Source organism: Vipera berus, assembly GCF_964194415.1.
Source record: "Vipera berus genome assembly, chromosome: 1".
In the NCBI taxonomy this organism is placed as follows: Eukaryota; Metazoa; Chordata; class Lepidosauria; order Squamata; family Viperidae; genus Vipera; species Vipera berus.
In genome coordinates this window covers 190,001,881-190,021,113 of record NC_138202.1, presented here as the reverse complement: position 1 = coordinate 190,021,113, position 19,233 = coordinate 190,001,881, and the positions used below count along the sequence as shown (strand labels likewise).

The window sequence follows — 19,233 nt, the reverse complement described above, 5'->3', positions numbered from 1 at the left end:
TGTGCATCGCTGGATTAAACTCTTCAGGTTATGTGCTCCTACATTAGAATGGCAGGAGCAGATTATTTTTGGAAAAACATTTTCTGCATAAAATCTAGAGAGGTTTTCTAGGACAAAATCATTGTGGCCTGGAAAAGTGAACTGCCTTTTGCATGTTTACAGTTTGCAGGCTAGCTCTTGAATACAGTTCCTGCTTTGTAAATACAGCAGGGAGGAGAAGATTATAACTTAGAGGCCAGTCACTAGCCAATGTAGACAGTTGCCTCTGGATAGCCAGTAGGTTAAAATAGTGCTATCAGTTTTATATAAATAAACTTCAACAACTGCATTAAAGGTGGCTTATTATTGCTGTAGGTGAAGATATCCCAGTGAGCTTATCTTTGACTGTGGGCTTCTCTCTATATACTGCACTTTTTTTCTTCTCTATAATAACAGCAAAATGCTTCCTTTCTAATCTTTTCTCCTTAGCACAAAACTCTCAGACTAGAAAATTAAAGGCTATGCCACTATGGTATCTTTATACCATATATAGAATCAAGTCAAGTAATACAAAATGGTTGGTTAGCTTAGGATTCTTTAAATCACATTAAAGGAGATTTTTTTTTCTCAGCATAAGCATGTATGGGATTAGACTCTTTTTAATCAAATAAAACTTCAGAAAATGAAGAAATGATGGAGAAAATGCAAAAAATACACAAAAATACAAAATACAGCAGAGAAAACACATCTTGCAACTGCAAATCATGTTATATATATTTTGTTTAACAACAGAATGTGACAACTATAAACAACTATAAACAAGAAGCTTGGGAAAGCCCAGGGGTCTTCAAACTTGGCCCTTTTTTGACTTGTGGACTTCAATTCCCAGAATTCCTCAACTAGCATGCATGGTTGAGGAATTCTGGGAGTTGAAGTCCACAAGTCATAAAAGGGCCAAGTTTGAAGACCTCTGCCTTCAGATTTTGCTATAATACAAAAAAAATATACACTGTTGCGCACAATTATTAGGCAAGATGTATTTTGGAAGATTAATTTTCTTATTGAAGAACTACAGTGTTTGTTCTCAGTCAATCCAAAATGTTAATAAACCTGAAACCTGAATATTTAAGAAAGAAAAAGTAAGGTTTTGGCTTTCGTAGCAGAATATCTGTGTATGCACAATTATTGGGGAACTATTATCAACTATTAACAACAACCTAAGATATGCAGATGATACTACTCTAATGGCAGAAAGTGAAGAGGAACTAAAGAGCCTTGTTGCGGGTGAAGAAGGAGAGTGCAAAAGTTGCCCTGAAACTTAACTTTAAGAAAACCAAGATCATGGCATCTGGCCCTCTCAATTCCTGGCAAATAGATGGGGAAGAAATGGAGGTAGTGACAGATTTTATTTTCCTGGGCTCCAAGATAATTGCAGATGGAGACTGCAGCCAAGAAATTAAAAGACGCTCCTGGGGAGGTAAGCCATGGCAAATGTAGACAGCACACTAAAAAGCAGAGACATCACCCTGTCAACAAAAGTGCGTATAGTCAAGGCTATGGTCTTCCCAGTTGCAATGTATGGCTGTGAAAGTTGGACCATAAGAAAGGCTGAATGCCAAAGAATTGAAGTCTTTGAACTATGGTGCTGGAGAAGACTCCTGCGAGTCCCTTGGACTGCAAGGCGATCAAACTGGTCAGTCCTAGAGGAGATCAACCCTGACTGCTCTTTAGAAGGCCAGATCCTGAAGCTGAAACTCAAATACTTTGGCCACCTAATGAGAAGGAAGGACTCACTGGAGAAGAGCCTAATGCTGGGAAAGGTTGAGGGCAAGAGAAGAAGGGGACGACAGAGAATGAGGTGGCTGGATGGAGTCACTGAAGCAGTAGGTGTGAGCTTAAATGGACTCCAGAAGATGGTAGAGGACAGGAAGGCCTGGTGGAATGTTGTCCATGGGGTCGCAATGGGTTGGACATGACTTTGCAACTAACAACAATTAGTGTGCAGAATTATTATGCAACTAAATAAAAAATGAAAACTTGCCCAACTTGTTTATTTGCATCTATTAAAGTGAGACTAATAAACAAACATCTCAAAATGTATAAATGAGCATTTCTGACATTACAAAAAAAATGACACTGTTCAAAATGCTGTACTGTTTTCCTTCACCGTAAATCTCTCATTTAAGAAGGGCCCACAAGTTCTCTATAGGGTTTAGGTGAGGAAGGGGCCCATGTCATTATACTTTTATCTTTGAGGCCTTTACGGTTAGCCACGCAGTGGAATACTTTGATGCATGTGATGGAGCATTGTCCTGCATAAAGATCATGGTCTTCTTGAAAGATGAAGCATTTTTCCTGTACCACTGTTTGAAGAAAGTGTCTTCTAAAAACTGCAGTAGGTTTGGGAGTTGATTTTGAGTCCATCTTCAACCCGAAAAGGTCCAACTAACTCATCTTTAATAATACCAGCCCATACCAGTACCCCACCTCCACCTTGCTGGTGTCTGAGTCAAAGTGGAGCTCTGTCCATTACTGAGCCAGCCGCAGGCCCATCCATCTGGTCTGTCATCTCATCAGTCCATAAAACCTTTGAAAAATCTGTCTTCAGATATTTCTTGACCCAGTCTTGCCATTTCAACTTATCTTGTTCAGTGATGGTCGGGTTTCAGCCTTCCTTACCTTGGCCATGTCTCTGAGCACTGAACACCTTGTACTTCTGGGCACTCCAGGGAGGTTGCAGTTCTGGAATATGACAGCACTGGAGGATAATGGCTTCCTGGTAGCTTCACGTTTGATTCTTCTCAAATCTTTGGCAGTTAATGTATGTCTTTTTTTCTCAACACATTTCTTGTTGACTATTTGCAATAAAACATTTGATGGTTCTGTGATCATGCCCCAATATCTTAGCAATTTCAGGAATGCTGCATTCCTCTGAAAGAGTTTTTATAATTTTGACTATTCAGAGTCAGTTAAATCTCTTGGCCCATTTTGCCTGAGGAGAAGTTGCCTAATAATTATGCACACCTTGATATAAGGTGTTGATCTCCTTAGGCCACACCCTCCCTCATTACACAAATAGACATCACCTGATAAGTTCATATCCACTAAGCAGCTTGGAGGTGGAAAATATGCACGACAATGATGATATGGTCAAAATAACTTGCCTAATAATTGTGCACACAGTGTATTTAGGAGGAAATCTCCCTACATGTGGATAGAACTATGAATAGTCCAGGTAAGGTTCAAAGTTTAACTAATATTAAGTAAATATGTCTTCATTATAATCTTTGATAAATTAATGTTTTATTGTATAATAACAAATATTTTAATTGGACATAGTGCTAGGAATCAAATATGTGTTGCAGTTTTGAATATTTCTTTTCTGGTTATAGGATTCTAATGGAATGGTTGAAAGCTAAATTTCAAATCAACAGAAATGAAAAGGAATCTGCATCTCAGGCAAACAGCAGAATTCAGACACTTGCACTGCATACATCTCTCCAGGCACGAGAAGATCAAGAAACCTGTCTTAGTGTATGCATAAAGGTCTGTTCAAGTGATAATTTTCTGATGCTGCAGTCTTAACAGATAGTATAAAACATACTGCTGTTCTGTTTTGAGCAAGGGCAGTATCCTTCCGTACTCCAAGTAGCTATAGTAATTCAAAAATTATGGCAAGGCAGGACATAGGTAAAGAAATGAAATCCATAATCAGAGAACAGGGTCTTGAACAGAGCCTGTGGATTGATTGTTACTTTTAGTTCAGCTGTGCTAGAGTGAAAGGTTCAGAAACAGAAGCACCAGAACCTAAATCTAGGTTAATAGTTAAGGACCAGGAAAACTCAGGTTTAAGTCCATCTACAGCAAGGGGGTGTCAAATTGCCAGCCCGTGGGCCAGATGCATCACACCAAAACAGCCCCCACTCCATTGCTCACAATGGGAAAAAAGTCACAATACATCGTGCCATGTCACGTGATGTCGTGAGTTTGACACCTGTGATCTACAGCCATGGAAACACTGAGAATTTTGATTCAGTTCAAGACTGGTGGGTTTAAATCAATGTCTTCCAACCTTGGCCATTTCCAGGGGTATGGACTTCACCTGCCAGAATTCTTATCAATGGCCATGCTGGCAGTGGAATTCTGGGAGTTGAAGTCCACACTTCCAGAAATACAGGAGCTAAGGTTGGGAAACATTGGTTTAAATCTTAATAAAATATGAGGCTAGAAGACAGTGAGCTTGCCCCTGGCTTTATTTCAGCAACTAGCGCCCCTCTTCGAGGGAGATGGATGGCTTAGAACAGGGGTGTCAAACTGCCAGGCCGCGGGCCAGAGCGTCACGGAGAAACCGCGCCCATCCCATTGCCGGCAATGGGAATAAGTTCCGATACGTCACGCGACATCACGTGACGTCATGAGTTTGACATGTCTGGCTTAGAAATATAAAATAAAAATAAACTGCCATCTGAATGTTTTTTAAAAAATTCAATTTGAAACTTAAAAATCTGAATCCTTGGATCTGTAATGATTTGAGAACTCTTTTATTCACAAAACCTTACTGCAGATTTTGAAGAATGTTTCTGAGTTTTAAGGTGGGCACTTATTTGCTCTTTCTATAAATGGAAATAAATTGTTTTCCATGTCCTGTGTATAGGTGGCTTGTGGAACACTTGGCACTTCTGAACTTGAAGACCCAGAAACTGGGAAAGAATTACTTGGAACTAGAGGCCTTATCCTTCTTCTGTCTCCTCAAGTAAGAAGTGATGATCCTGCAGAGGAAGATGTATATTGGCTTTCAGCCTTACTTCAGCTGAAACGGCTCCTTCAAGTAATACCTTCCCAACCAAAACTGCCTCTTGTGGTCCTTGTCCCTAGTCTTGGAAATGAGAGTGTGAAAAAGGAAGTAGAGGAAGGTATGTAAAGAACTTTGAACTAATTTATATCACTTATATAGAAACAAATTTATTTAGCTTATAAATACTGTAGATTTAGAACTCTAAATAGAAAATCTAGGCTTTTGTCAAGGAAAGCTAGACCTGAATCTTCTCAGGATAAATTGTTTTGTAAATGGATGATAATGTTGGTTGGTATTTTCCCCTCAAAAAGGAGTTGGCTAGTACTAAGCCTCCATAAGTTACACCTGTGCTCCGTGAGCTGCATTGGCTTCCAGTTGCCCTCCGGGTGAGATTCAAGGTGCTGGTGATGACCTATAAAGCTCTACATGGCATGGGTCCGGATTACCTACGGCAACACCTGCTGCCGGCGTCAACCTCCCTCCATCCAGTGCGCTCCCACAGAGAGGGCCTCCTCAGGGTGCCACCGGTCAGAGAATGTCGACTGGTGGCCCCCAGGGGGAGGGCGTTTTCTGTGGGCGCGCCAGACCTGTGGAACCGCTTACTGGTTGAGCTCTGGATGGCCCCCGACCTTCGCTCCTTCCGACGTGATCTAAAAACTTATTTATTTGAACAAGCCGGCCTGGTCTGATGGGTTTGGGGTTTGGGGTTTTAACATGGATTTTAACTAATATATTATATCGGGCATAATTATATAATGTTTTTTAACTTTTGTATTTCGTATTTTGATATTTATTGCCCTGTACACCGCCCTGAGTCCTTCGGGAGAAGGGCGGTATAAAAATTTAATAAATATAAATATAAATAAGTACCTGCTGAGGCCCTCATGTTTCATCCTTTACCTGCTGTTCTGTTAAGGGCTGAAGGTTGCAAAGGACTAGGAATGGGAAAAGGAAGTTCTCTGGCTCTCATTCAGATGAAGCTAGTTCTCTGTCTTCAGCAGAGGAAAAGTTAGTGCAGTTCATGTAGTGTGAAGCTACCTATGAGAGTGTATGAAAAGTTTTCTACGTGCGTCTATATGTGGGGGAGAGCAAATGACATAAACGTACACAAACGTGTAATTAATCAAATTCAACATTTGATATACTTTAAGCCTTTAAAGATTACCACCCCCTAGTTTGGACTGTTGGTATAGGGGTCCCTGTTTCCTCTTGTGCATGAGGACCCAGATTGTTGGGGGCAATTAAGCTGACTTTGTAATAATGCCGCTTGGGGGTGGTGTGAAAGCCCTAATAAGCAGGCATATACATAGAATGAAGGCTACTGCTAAGCTTGTAAGCCGCCCTGAGTCTTCGGAGAAGGGCGGGATATAAATGGAATTAAAATAAATAAAAATAAATAATAAATGTCTGGGGAGGATAAGAAGTTGTGTGTCAGTCCTAGATGACCTAAAACTATTTTTATTAAGATTGCTGTGGCAACAGGATCTGGTGAATCTAAACGTGCTTCCCTTCCTCCCTCTTTTACAGGTATTCCTTGACTTACAACAATTTGTTCAGTGACTGTTCGAAGTTACAACAGGAATGGAAAAAGTGATCTATGACCGTTTTTCATGCTTAACAACCAATGCAGCATCCCCATGGTCATGTGATCAGAATTTGGGTGCTTGGAAATTGGCATGTATTTATGATAGTTGTAGAATCCCAGGATCATGTGATCGTCATTTGTGACTTTCCTAGCTGACTTCTGACAAGCAAAGTCAATGGGGGAAAGCCAGATTCACTTAATGACCACCTGATTCACTTAACTGCAGTGATTTGCTTAATAACCATGGCAAGAAAGGTCAGAAAATGGGGTGCTACTCACTTAACCACTGCATTGCTTACAACAGAAATTTGGACCTCAATATGGTCATAAGTCAAGGAGTACCTGTATGTATCATACAAATTAGGGAAGTGCCTGTTTTAGACATTTTCATACCCTTCCCTCCTCATCTGAGTTTAAGCAGGGTTTACCTGTTGCCTTGGCAGTAAAACTCCTCTTCCTTCAAGATCGTCCTCTTTATTCTCTGCATTATGTGACTAAAGTGCAGCTTCTTGTTTTCAAAGGTTTGATGTTGCCTGACTTGATTTCAGCTAAACTTATATCAGACTACAGTGTTGTTGAAATCCCAGATACTGTCAATGATTTGCAGGGTTCCATCAAGGTAAGAACTTTCTATGGATGAAGTTTTTAATCCATGCTCAGAACTACCATGTCTTTCCCCAGGAACCCATCGCAGCAGCAAAGGGCTGCCGTATGATTGCTGGAAAGATCACAATTGTTTTAAGGAATTATTGACAGATGCTCCATAGGCACCCGTCCGTGGAACTGAAACACCCTTGTCTTGCACAAGTCTATCAGCTGTTATAATTAGAAAACATTATTCTTGATTACATTTTAAATATTGTATTTAATATCAGGGTTTTTTTTAGAACAAAGCAAAAAATTTTCATAAAGAATCCTGGAAGTAAATGTGTCATCTGTTTCTGATTCTTGAAAACTAACATTTTAAATGATATTGATATTTTTAGTTTTGTTTCTTCACATATTTATGATTTTTGCTCTTGGATGTATGATTTACTTTGTTTTTCTGTAGTTGATTATTTGATGTTTAAAGGAGAGTATTGCATACTCTAGACAATGTTAGAAATGATCACGTCAGCATACTGACTTCTGTTCCATTCTTCATGGGAAGAAAAGTCTAAGAGGTTGGCTAAAACGTTGACATTTTTTAAAAAAGGAAATAGTTTGTAGGAGCTAAAAATAATGGTGTAGTACTAATGCCACTGGACTGGTATTGCGGAGACCCAAGTTGAAATCCACCCTCAGTCATGGAAGGTGACTTACTGACTTGAGCCTACTTCAAAATGTTGTTGTTGGAAGTGGGGAATGGGAGAAGGAATTGCTCTGTATGGTGCATTGACTTTCTAAACAAATATAAATCTAATAACAAAGTAGCACAAAAGAAGAGCTGGACTAAAATGTTTCAGTCTAAGCAAGAATCTTAATCTGGGAAGGATTTGACACAGGATTTGCACTTTAGCTTTTTTCTTGTCAGGTTGTGAATTTGTTGTCTCTGCTTTTAACCACAGCTCTCTGCGGCAGTACAGTGGCTGGTCTCTCAGTGTCCACAATCTATCAAACTTTGCTGCCAAACCGTCATACAATACCTTGAAGATGGCCTTCAATATAATTTCACCCAGGCTTTCTACCAAGATAAGTGGGAGAGACACATGGCTGGGTTACCCTCTCAAGACCCTAGCATCATAATAGAGCTGTACAACAGTATGATACAGTTCTTGGCTGAAGTTGCCTCTTCGGAAGATCTCAGGGATTTGTCCTGGCCTGTAACTGAATTTGCAGAGGCTGGAGGCAACAGGTGGCTTCCCCACCTCCAGTGGAACAAACCCAGCCATCTTGCATGGCTAAAGAAGGCTCTGCTGTCCTTTCAGATTCCTCAAATGGATCTTCCTCCTTTTGGTGGTAAGAACCTCTATTTAAGGGCAGTCACAATTTTAATGTGCATACAGATTTAAAATTGAATAAGCAGGCATGGGTTAGTATGTCTCGAAGGAATTACAATTGATTAAGGCTGGACCATTCTCAGATTTCTTGTAGACATTTTATCTGAATAAAATTGGGATGTAAAACAAGAACTGTGATTTCCCCATAATTTGGCATAGTAAAATAAATGTTTTTCTGTTCTCCTTCTCCCAGCTCCCTGGCTTCCTGTTTGTGCCATGATTTTCCAGTATGTGTCCCAAATGGCTAGCTCTCTTCAGACCCAGGAAATACTCCAATCTCAGGTAGAAAATTTGTTGAGCAACACTTACTTGAAGTGGAAGGACCAGAAACATGCCAACACAGAAAAAGATGGCCCTTCTGTTTGGGAAATTCCTTGGGATCATATTTTGGAACTGTGCATTAATCATAAATTGAGAGACTGGAACCCTCCTCACCTTTCAGTAGCACCAGGTAATAAAGATTCTTTGAGTAATTATTTTTCAGTTTTGTTACAGATTTCTTCTTATATTGTATTTGATATGTTAGTTTTGGAACCCTATACTTTAGAAAAAGTTTTATTTTTGGTTGTTTTAGTAAAACATTATTTGGGGAGACATGATCAAGATGTATAAAATTGTGCATGGCGTGGAGAAAGTGGATTTTTCCTCTCAAATGTTTCTCCCACTGAAATCACCAGGGCTTCAAAGACTACTACTCTTGAACTTTCAGTGTTACCACCAGTTTGGAAGTAACATTTTTGGTAGTAATCCTCTGCTTGCAAAATGCTTATGTTAATCGGGCGCAAAACTCTTCTCAGGTTAATATTCATAAAAATGCATGGGCTTGAGACACAATCTTATTTAAATTTAATATTAAACTTAATTATTATTTACTAGTCCCACCCAAGTTTAAAAATAATCTCAGAAGCAACTCTGGAAGCTTCATGGGGGGGGGAACATTCCTTTTATGCTCTAAAAGTCTCATTGTGCTTCTTGATAAAGAAAATGTTTTATGTTTTCAGTCTTTTGATTTACCGTATATACTTGAGTATAAGCCGAATTTTTCAGCCCACTTTTTTGGGCTGAAAAATCCACTTCGGCTTATACTCCAGTGAACAACAAAAAAAAGAACTTCCACCCCCCAGTTTGGAGAGCTGCTGCTTTCGTCAAACAGGGACGAAGGCAGCAGCTCTCCAAACGGGCGGCGGCGGTTTGGAGAGCTGCGCGTGCAGCTCCGCCGCCACCTCTGGAAGTCTCCGCTGAGAGAATGGGGCGGTGGAAGCTTGCCACCCATTTTCTCGGTGAAGACTTCTTTCGGGGGATCCAGCCTCTGCCGCCCCTTTCTCTCAGCTGCTGAGAGAAAGGAGCGGCAGAGGCTGGATCCCCCGAAAGAAGTCTTCGCCGACAAAATGGGCGGCAAGCTTCCACCGCCCCATACTTCACGGAGCGCTCCACCGCCCCATTCTCTCGTTTCAGCGGAGACTTCTTTCGGGGGATCCAGCCTCTGTCACCCCCTTCTCTCAGCTGGGCAGCTGAGAGAAAGGGGCGGCAGAGGCTGGATCCCCCGAAAGAAGTCTCCGCCGAAAGAATGGGCAGCAAGCCTCCACTGCCCCATACTTGGCGGAGCGCTCCACCGCCTCATTCTCTCGTCTCAGTGGAGACTTCTTTCGGGGGATCCAGCCTCTGTCACCCCCTTCTCTCAGCTGGGCAGCTGAGAGAAGGGGGCGGCAGAGGCTGGATCCCCCGAAAGAAGTTTCGCCGAGAAAATGGGCGCTGAGATGAGAGAATGAGGCGTTGGAGCGCTCTGTGAAGTATGGGGCAGTGGGCAAGCTTCCACCGCCCCATACTTAGCGGAGCGCTCCACCGCCTCATTCTCTCGCTCAGCAGAGACTTCTTTCGGGAGATGCAGCCTCTGCCGCCTCCTTCTCTCAGCTGAGAGAATGGGGCAGTGGAGCGCTCCGCCGAGAGAATGGGGTGGCTTGCTGTTGGCGCGGTGCAGCGTGGCAGAGGCTGGATCCCCCGAAAGAAGTCTTCACCGAGAAAATGGGCGCTGAGACGAGAGAATGAGGCGTTGGAGCGCTTCGGGAAGTATGGGGCGGTGGGCAAGCTTCCACCGCCCCAAACTTCGCGGAGCGCTCCACCGCCTCATTCTCTCGCTCAGCGGAGACTTCTTTCGGGGGATCCAGCCTCTGCCACGCCGCACCGCGCCAACAGCAAGCCACCCCATTCTCTCGGCGGAGCGCTCCACTGCCCCATTCTCTCAGCTGAGAGAAGGGGGCGGCAGAGGCTGCATCCCCCGAAAGAAGTCTCCGCTGAGCGAGAGAATGAGGCGGTGGAGCGCTCCGCGAGGTATGGGGCGGTGGAAGCTTGCCCACCGCCCCATACTTCGCGGAGCGCTCCAACGCCTCATTCTCTCGTCTCAGCGCCCATTTTCTCGGCGAAGACTTCTTTCGGGGGATCCAGCCTCTGCCGCCCCTTTCTCTCAGCTGCCCAGCTGAGAGAAGGGGGTGACAGAGGCCGGATCCCCGAAAGAAGTCTCCGCTGAGACAAGAGAATGAGGCGGTGGAGCGCTCCGCCAAGTATGGGCCAGTGGAGGCTTGCTGCCCATTCTTTCGGCGGAGACTTCTTTCGGGGGATCCAGCCTCTGCCGCCCCTTTCTCTCAGCTGCCCAGCTGAGAGAAGGGGGTGACAGAGGCTGGATCCCCCGAAAGAAGTCTCCGCTGAGACGAGAGAATGAGGCGGTGGAGCGCTCCGCCAAGTATGGGGCAGTGGAGGCTTGCTGCCCATTCTTTCGGCGGAGACTTCTTTCGGGGGATCCTCTGCCACGCCGCACCGCGCCAACAGCAAGCCACCCCATTCTCTCGGCGGAGCGCTCCACTGCCCCATTCTCTCAGCGGCTTGCTGCCCCATTCTCTCGTCTCGGCAGAGCCCAGCTGAGAAAAGGGGGCGACAGAGGCTGGATCCCCCGAAAGAAGTCTCCACCGAGATGAGAGAACGGGGTGGCAAGCCGCCGAGAGAATGGGGCGGTGGAGTGCTCCGCCGAGAGAATGGGGCGGCTTGCTGTTTTCTCGGTGCAGCACGGCAGAGGCTGGATCTCCCGAAAGACGTCTCTGCTGAGATGAGAGAACGGGGTGGCAAGCTGCCGAGAGAATGGGGCGGTGGAGCGCTCCGCTGAGAGAATGGGGTGGTGGAGGCTTGCCGCCCATTCTCTTGGCAGAGACTTCTTTCGCGAGATCCAGCCTCTGCCGTGCTGCACCGAGAGAACAGCAAGCCGCCCCATTCTCTCGGTGGAGCACTCCACCGCCCCATTCTCTCGGCGGCTTGCCACCCCGTTCTCTCATCTCAGCAGAGACGTCTTTCGGGGGATCCAGCCTCCAGCTGCTGCATTTCCCAGCCTCGGCTTATACTTGAGTCAATAACTTTTTCCAGTTTTTTGGGGTAAAATTAGGGGTCTCGGCTTATACTCGAGTCGGCTTATACTCAAGTATATACGGTAACCTGTTTCAGATGCTGATATTTTTTTAAAATATCAAATATTAGTTGGATTCACATTGAGAAAAACAAGTATTTATGCCATTAAGAGAAAGTCAAATCAACTAGTTTGTAGCATCAGTTAATAAAAATTTCTGAAAGAATAACTTACATTAAAAATTCCAAGCTTATTCATTTCTTTTTAATTAATTTTTCTACTTTATTTAGTGCAAGAACAAAATATGAAAAAATGAAAAAGTATGCCATATTCTTTCTTTAAAAATTATTAAGTGTACTCAGATTTCTTTATAAATTTCATTTTAAGTGAAAAGATCTGTGTTACTTTTTATATTATATTAAATACTTTTTATTAATTCCTATATTCTAAAGTTTCCTTGGAATTTGATGGATAGGGTAGAAAAATTAAACAAATAAGCTCTCCAGTTCATATTCTATATCTGCACTAAACCCATAGACTAAAATAAAAGGAAAATAGTAAAATAAAAGGAAACATAGATTTGTTGTTTGTCTCCTTGCTTAGTTAAGTTAGCATTCTATATAAATGGATGCAATTTTCATTTTAAGAATAAAGTCACTGGGAGTTGGCCAGTGTAAATAAATAAGCATAAATAAGTATAAATAAATCGTGATGAACTTGGAAAAATCTGCTTGCTGTTAATTTCCTGATGGTTGTGTGTTTTTTTGCATCTTTTAGAAGCAGTTAGTAAAGATGGACAGATACATGTATATTTTTTAAAGGAACAATTGCAAAAATTCATTTGTCCTTTGTCATGGGAGGAAGCCAGATTAAAAACTCAGAAGGAGATCCAACAAAATCAAGAAAGGTAGGATTGTCTTTTTGTGTAGCTATTGTATTTATGAACAACAGATTTCTGTTTAATTGCCTTTTATCCTAGAAAGTGTAGCTGGGCTTGGAAATAAGCCATTTTTTATTATTACTACTGCCCTGAGTCCTTTTCCTTTCATCTTGATTCAATATCCTTATTCAGAAGTAAGTATTAACAGAAGAAAATGTAATATGATGTACTTTGGGGCAAAATTTGTAAATATCTATGAAGCGGGGGGTTGAAATTATAATTATTAAGGCACCATAATTGACCTCCTGGGAAAGGAGGAGGCAGGTGCACTTGAAAGGGCACGCTGAGGAATTTGTGGATTTTCTGGAAGACAAAATCAGTCGGCATGATTGCTGGTCCAGTGGGGGCCCCTAGGGCAGATTCTGCCCTGTTATCTAGGAACGGTTTGACCCTGTTGCTCCTGAGGAAGTGGACAAGATCCTAGGGAGTATGCACGCCAGCACCTGTGTTTTAGATCCATATCTTGTGAAAGCTTCCTGGGAGGTGATGTGCGGGTGGACTCTAGCAGTGATTAATGCTTCCTTACAGGAGGGGGTAGTGCTCCGGCACTTTAAGGAAGCTTTGGTCCATCCTTTTCTCAAGAAGCCATCTCTGGATTCCACCCTTTTGGTTAATTTCTGACTGTCTCCAATCTTCCCTTTCTGGGGAAGGTTGTTGAGAAGGTGGTTGTGCGGCAGCTCCAGAGGTTTCTGAAAGAAACAGATTATGTAGACTCCATACATACTAGTCAGGATTCAGGCCTAGATATGGGAGAGAAATGGCATTGGTCGCGCTTTGTGATGATCAGTGATCATGAGAACAGTGAGGAATCAGTCCAAAACTACATGTGAAGGACTGAAATCCTGCAGCGCCCGCAAGGTCCCCCTGCTCAAGAAAGCACATGTACAGGCCCATCTGAAGTTTGCCAGTGAACATCTGAATGATTCAGAGGAGAACTGGGTGAAAGTGTTGTGATCAGATGAGACCAAAATCAAGCTCTTTGGCATCAACTCAATTCACCGTGTTTGGAGGAGGAGTAATGCTGCCTGTGACCCCAAGAACACCATCCCCATTGTCAAACACGGAGGTGGAAACATGCTTTGGGGGTGATTGTAAGTCAAGGACTACCTGTATTATCTCTCCAATTTTTCTCTGAAATTAACGTAGTGTGGAGAGCCACAGAGAGGATTTTGGAGAAAATATAAGTCGACTCCCTCTTCTTTGTGGCAGCCCCTCAAATACATTATGTATTTGGGAGGTTGGGCTATAGTTTTTTGTGTGTAAAGACTGATGCAAAGAATGAGTTAAGCAGCTCTGCTTTCTCTCTACTGCCTATTACTTCCTTGCAAGGCAAAGGTCTTTCCTGTTTTCATATTTAAGATCTCAATATTGTTATCAGCCATCACTGATATTGTCTTACCATGTTTCCCCAAAAATAAGACCCGGCCTTATTTTTTTCCCCTCCAAAAGAGGCACCAGATCTTATTTTCGGGGTGGGGTGGGGTGTCTTTTCTACTCACCTCACAGCGGTAACACCGACAGCCCCGCTCAGCCGGCCCACTTCTTCTGGGGCTGAAGGAGCAGCTTCGTTCCACAGCTGAGAATAGAGCTCCGGCCTGCCTTTCGCAGTCAAAGGCCTTTCCAGAAGGCCATTGCAGCTGAGAATCGAGCTATGGATCCATAACTTGGTTCCCGGCTGCAGTGGCCTTCTGGAAAGGTCTCTGACTGCGAAATGCAGGCTGAGCTCCATTCTCGGCTGCAGAATGAAGCTGCTCCTTCCAGCGAGACAAGTGTCGATACATGGGAGGACTGGCTGCAATGGTAAGCTCCACCCCCCCCCCCCACCTCCACCCTGGTTTGATTTTTAGGTGTGCATCTTGCTCCAAAACTAGGGCTTATTTTTGGGATAGGGCTTATATTAGGTCCACCCCTAAAAATCAAGCTAGGACTTATTTTGGGGGTAGGTCTTACTGTCAGGGAAACACGGTAGTACACAGAACTAGCCTCACAGAAAATGCACTGCCATATTTTTTATGTTGCCTTTCTATTTCTGGCTTCATATTAGATATTTATGGTTTATTATTGGTTGGTTGCCTTAATGCTGCACCTCAGTTTCAAGAGAAAGCAGTTGGATTAAATGAAGGACAAAAAGGAAGTGTTGTAATGTTCAATGTAATGGTGGTAACTTAATGGAATTTCTCTCTTGAAAGCCAGGATGCTTGCAAATATCTGATACTGGTGATAATTAAGGAAAGTTCTTAGTTTTCTGCTCTCTCACTTAGGGATTTTGTTAAGAATTGGGTTGCTTATCATTCTAAATAGACTGCTACTTTTTATGTTGCGAGACTTAATAAAAACCTCTCTACTGAATTTACCGGTATTTTGGTGATGTACAAACATACTAAAATGTCTGAAAATGCTCGTGTAATACTTTTGCTGGTTACCTATTTGCTTTTAGGTATGATTCAAAGTGCTAGTTGTTACCTGTAAAGCCATACATGGCAGTTGGCCTGGCTACTTGTGGGATTGCCTGTCTCCCATAGTATCTCCCCAGCCAATTCAATTAAACAACATCTATCAGGACCCTAGAAGTATGCCTTTTTTGTAGCAGCACTTGCCCTCTGGAATGAGGTTTTCTCTGAAATTTGGATACCCACCTTTCCAAGGGCCTTAAAAAACTGACTCTTCATGCAGTCCTTTCGTGAGTGAATGAAGGCCTCTTAGATTGCGTGGGTTGGTTTCTTTTTCCTTCCCTCTGGTATTCATAACCCTTGCCATCGTTTATTATTTTATTTTGTTCTCTCTCTCTTTTTAAATGTTTTTACTTGTGAGCTGCCCAGAGACTTTGGGAGTTGGATGGCATACACAATTTAATAACAACAGCAGCAGCAGCAGCAGCAGCAGCAGCAACAAATAATAATAATAATAATAATAATAATAATAATAATAATAATAATAATAATAATAATAATAATAATAGCAACAACAACAGCAGCTATGTTTTCCTGCCTTCTAGGTCTAAATTAAAGACTACGGCAAAATTGTATTCTCCTTTATTATCTCCAACTGAACATTGTGTCAGCCAAGAAATTAAAAACAACAAGGAACTCAATATTTCTGGCAGAGATCTCACACTGGCAGTTTCAGAAGCAGATCTTCTGCCAGAGCGCCTGTCTGTTAAGCTACAGTTGGAGAAAGCAGAGAGCAAGAGGTAAGATTTCTTTCTGTACAAATGTTGAGAAGTACTAAGAAGTACTAAGTGGGTAGAAAGAACAGAAAAAAACATAAAATGATGGGATTCAGTTTTCATTCATTTTATTATAGTTCTGATATTCTATTTACCTAGAGTTGGGAGGCAGCAAATCAAATCAATCAACACATAATATTTATTTATTTTAATTTATTTTATTTTAATTCCATTTATATCCCGCCCTTCTCCGAAGACTCAGGGCGGCTTACAAGCTTAGCAGTACAAGAGGAATAAGGGAAGAATAATACGAAAGGAAGAAGGAAAGTTGAGAAAGATGATAAAGGAGAAAATATATATTAGAAAAGTGTGAAAAGGGTTCATACAAATAGTCTGTGCTGGCTGTGTGAGGTATTAGTTGGATTAAATGGAAACAGGTTGTATATGCAAAATAGAAAGTGAAATAAGATAGGGGTTTTATTTTAAATTCTCTACCAAAGCATTATCTCAGTTCATCAGATAGTGTAACCAGTACCCCAGTCTCGGGGCTATGGCCAGAGGAGAAACAAATAAATTACAGTCTCAGTTACCTAGACTTGAGGGCTATAATAATATGTTGAACTTCTTTTTCATCAGTGGTCATATATTTGTCATCATAGGGTATTCCCAGCTAGACTACTGCATATTTTTCATTTAAAATAATAGGTTCAACCCTTGGTGAAATGCAAAAAAATATTTTATGGAATAAATCTTAAGAGAGTTACAGTTACAGAGAAAGAAAGGTATACCAATCTGCATCTTTTCAGGTTATCAGATACCCAACAAATGGTAATATATGTACACCTGAAAACTGACATCGAGTTGCACAGTTCCTCCTAGAACTTTGGGTCTACAGTGAGGTTCAAACTGCCTTACCAACATTCCCACACTTAAGAGATTTATAAATCACAAGATTATCAAGACTCTTGTGACTAACAGGAAACTCTGAATTTTAGTCCTGCCTTAAGCATGAAAGCTTTCTGGGTAGCTTTGGGCCAGTCAGTCTCCCACAGGATTCTTGGGTGGGGAAAATAGGAGGAAGAATGTTGTGTATGTTTTTGTTGACACGTTATTTGTAAAAAAAAAATAGGATAAAGGTAGAATTTAAAAATCTAGAAAAAACATGGAAACATAGAATCATAGGGCTGGAAGGGACCTTGGAGGTCTTCTAGTTCAACACCCTGCCCAAGGCAGGAGACCATGTATCATCATGAATAAATAGATGTCCAATATTTTCTTGAAAATCTCCAGCAATAGAGCACCCACAACTCTGGAAAGCAAGCTGTTTCACTGATTAATTGTTCTTGCTGTCAGGAAACTTCTTAGTTCCAGGTTGGATTTCTTTTCAATGAAATTTCAAGCTCTCAACCAAATTTATGAAATACCTAACAGCCCATTTTCCAATGGTACAGGTGTAATATAATTTGATTCCACAGGCATAGATATTTCCCCTACCTAGTGGGTTAAACATGAGGCTCAGACTTAACATACTTTGTTGTTGTTGTTAGCTGCAAAGTCGTGTCCGACCCATCGCGACCCTATGGACAACGTTCCTCCAGGCCTTCCTGCCCTCTACCATCTTCTGGAGTCCATTTAAGCTCACGCCTACTGCTTCAGTGACTCCATCCAGCCACCTCATTCTCTGTCGTCCCCTTCTTCTACTGCCCTCAATCTTTCCCAGCATTAGGCTCTTCTCCAGTGAGTCCTTCCTTCTCATTAGGTGGCCAAAGTATTTGAGTTTTAGCTTCAGGATCTGGCCTTCTAAAGAGCAGTCAGGGTTGATCTCCTTCTAGGACTGACTGGTTTGATCGCCTTGCAGTCCAAGGAACTCGTAGGAGTCTTCTCCAGCACCATAGTTCAAAGGCCTCAATTCTTTGGCATTCAGCCTTTCTTATGGTCCAGCTTTCACTGCCATACATTGCAACTGGGAAGACCATAGCCTTGACTATACGCACTTTTGTTGACAGGGTGATGTCTCTGGTTTTTAGTGTGCTGTCTAGATTTGCCATGGCTTTGCTCCCGAGGAGCAAGCGTCTTTTAATTTCTTGGCTACAGTCCCCATCTGCAGTGATCTTGGAGCCCAAGAAAATAAAATCTGTCACTACCTCCATTTCTTCCCCATCTATTGCCAGGAATTGAGAGGGCTGGATGCCATGATCTTGGTTTTCTTAATGTTAAGTTTCAACCCAGCTTTTGCACTCTCCTTCTTCATCCACAACAAGAGGCTCTTTAGTTTTTCACTTTCTGCCATTAGAGTGGTATCATCTGCATATCTTAGGTTGTTGATATTTCTTCCGGCAATCTTAATTCCAACTTTTGATTCATCTAGCCCTGCCTTTCTCATGATCTGCTCTGCATATAAGTTAAATAGGCAGGGCGACAGTATACAGCCTTGCTGGACTCCTTTCCCAATTTTGAACCAATCAGTGGTTCTGTGTCCAGTTCTCACTGTTGCTTCTTGGCCCACATATAGGTTTCTCAACAGACAGATAAGATGGTCTGGTATGCCCATCTCTTTAAGAACTTGCCACAGTTTGTTATGATCCACACAATCAAAGGCTTTAGCATAGTCAATGAAGCAGAAGTAGATGTTTTTCTGGAACTCTCTAGCTTTCTCCATGATCCAGCATAAGTTGGCAATTATTGATTGAACTGCCCTCTAGCCTGACTAGACTTGGAAAGTCTACAGATTCCTTAGAGGAGTATGTTGAATACTTCTGTCATTATGTTCTTTCAAACTATTTTTTCAAAGTCCTAATGAAACTTCCATTTGAATTCACTTTCTGTTTTCCTTGAGATTTTATCTTTTAAACTTAATTTTTGGTGACCTCAATTCTTCTGACCAAATCTCTGAAATCTCCAAATATTAGTTGTGTGTATATCAGTTCTTCGAGATAGTTCAGACAGGAAATCAAAGCCATGAATACCAATACTACTTTTGTTGTAAGGTTCAGAGTAATTGAATCTTGCAAGTGTGAAAGCAGGTTCCCCCTTCACCAGCCTTTACTTTTTCAAAGAACAAGGGAGAGTCCCATTTCTCCTTTGGCCGAGATTTCATTTAGCCACAATTCTCAGCAGTTGCTTCATTAGCAGTATTTCCTGTGGGCTGATTTCTTTCAGTTAATGCAGTTTAACTAGTTTTGTAACTTGATCCTGCCATCTATAATTAAATACTGCCAAGTATAATTGAGATTTAGAGAACAGAATCTCAGTATATTTTTTTATAAATGTTTTATTAATTTTCTAATTTTACAATCATAAGTACTTAATAAGCAATGTGTTGTCTGGGTCTATTAATAATTCATTGGTACATATTAACTTTCTCAGTCTAGTTCTAATACTACACCATCCAGTGCTTCCTT

The 19,233-nt window shown here is 42.0% G+C and overlaps 1 protein-coding gene across 2 annotated transcripts in view; it reads left to right on the top strand.

Moving 5' to 3' along the window:
• The window catches only part of MCM3AP (minichromosome maintenance complex component 3 associated protein), an 80,696-nt gene that overhangs the window by 48,122 nt on the left and 13,341 nt on the right, over window positions 1–19,233 (top strand). For both annotated transcript variants that reach the window (XR_014026697.1, XM_081329670.1), the window contains exons 21-27: window positions 3,372–3,525; window positions 4,634–4,892; window positions 6,881–6,978; window positions 7,907–8,297; window positions 8,532–8,789; window positions 12,504–12,633; window positions 15,662–15,856. Coding sequence is in view for 1 of the 2 variants with exons in the window: in XM_081329670.1 (XP_081185796.1) it covers window positions 3,372–3,525; window positions 4,634–4,892; window positions 6,881–6,978; window positions 7,907–8,297; window positions 8,532–8,789; window positions 12,504–12,633; window positions 15,662–15,856 (1,485 nt within the window). In the remaining variant the exon portion in view is untranslated. The remainder of the gene's footprint in view (window positions 1–3,371; window positions 3,526–4,633; window positions 4,893–6,880; window positions 6,979–7,906; window positions 8,298–8,531; window positions 8,790–12,503; window positions 12,634–15,661; window positions 15,857–19,233) is intronic.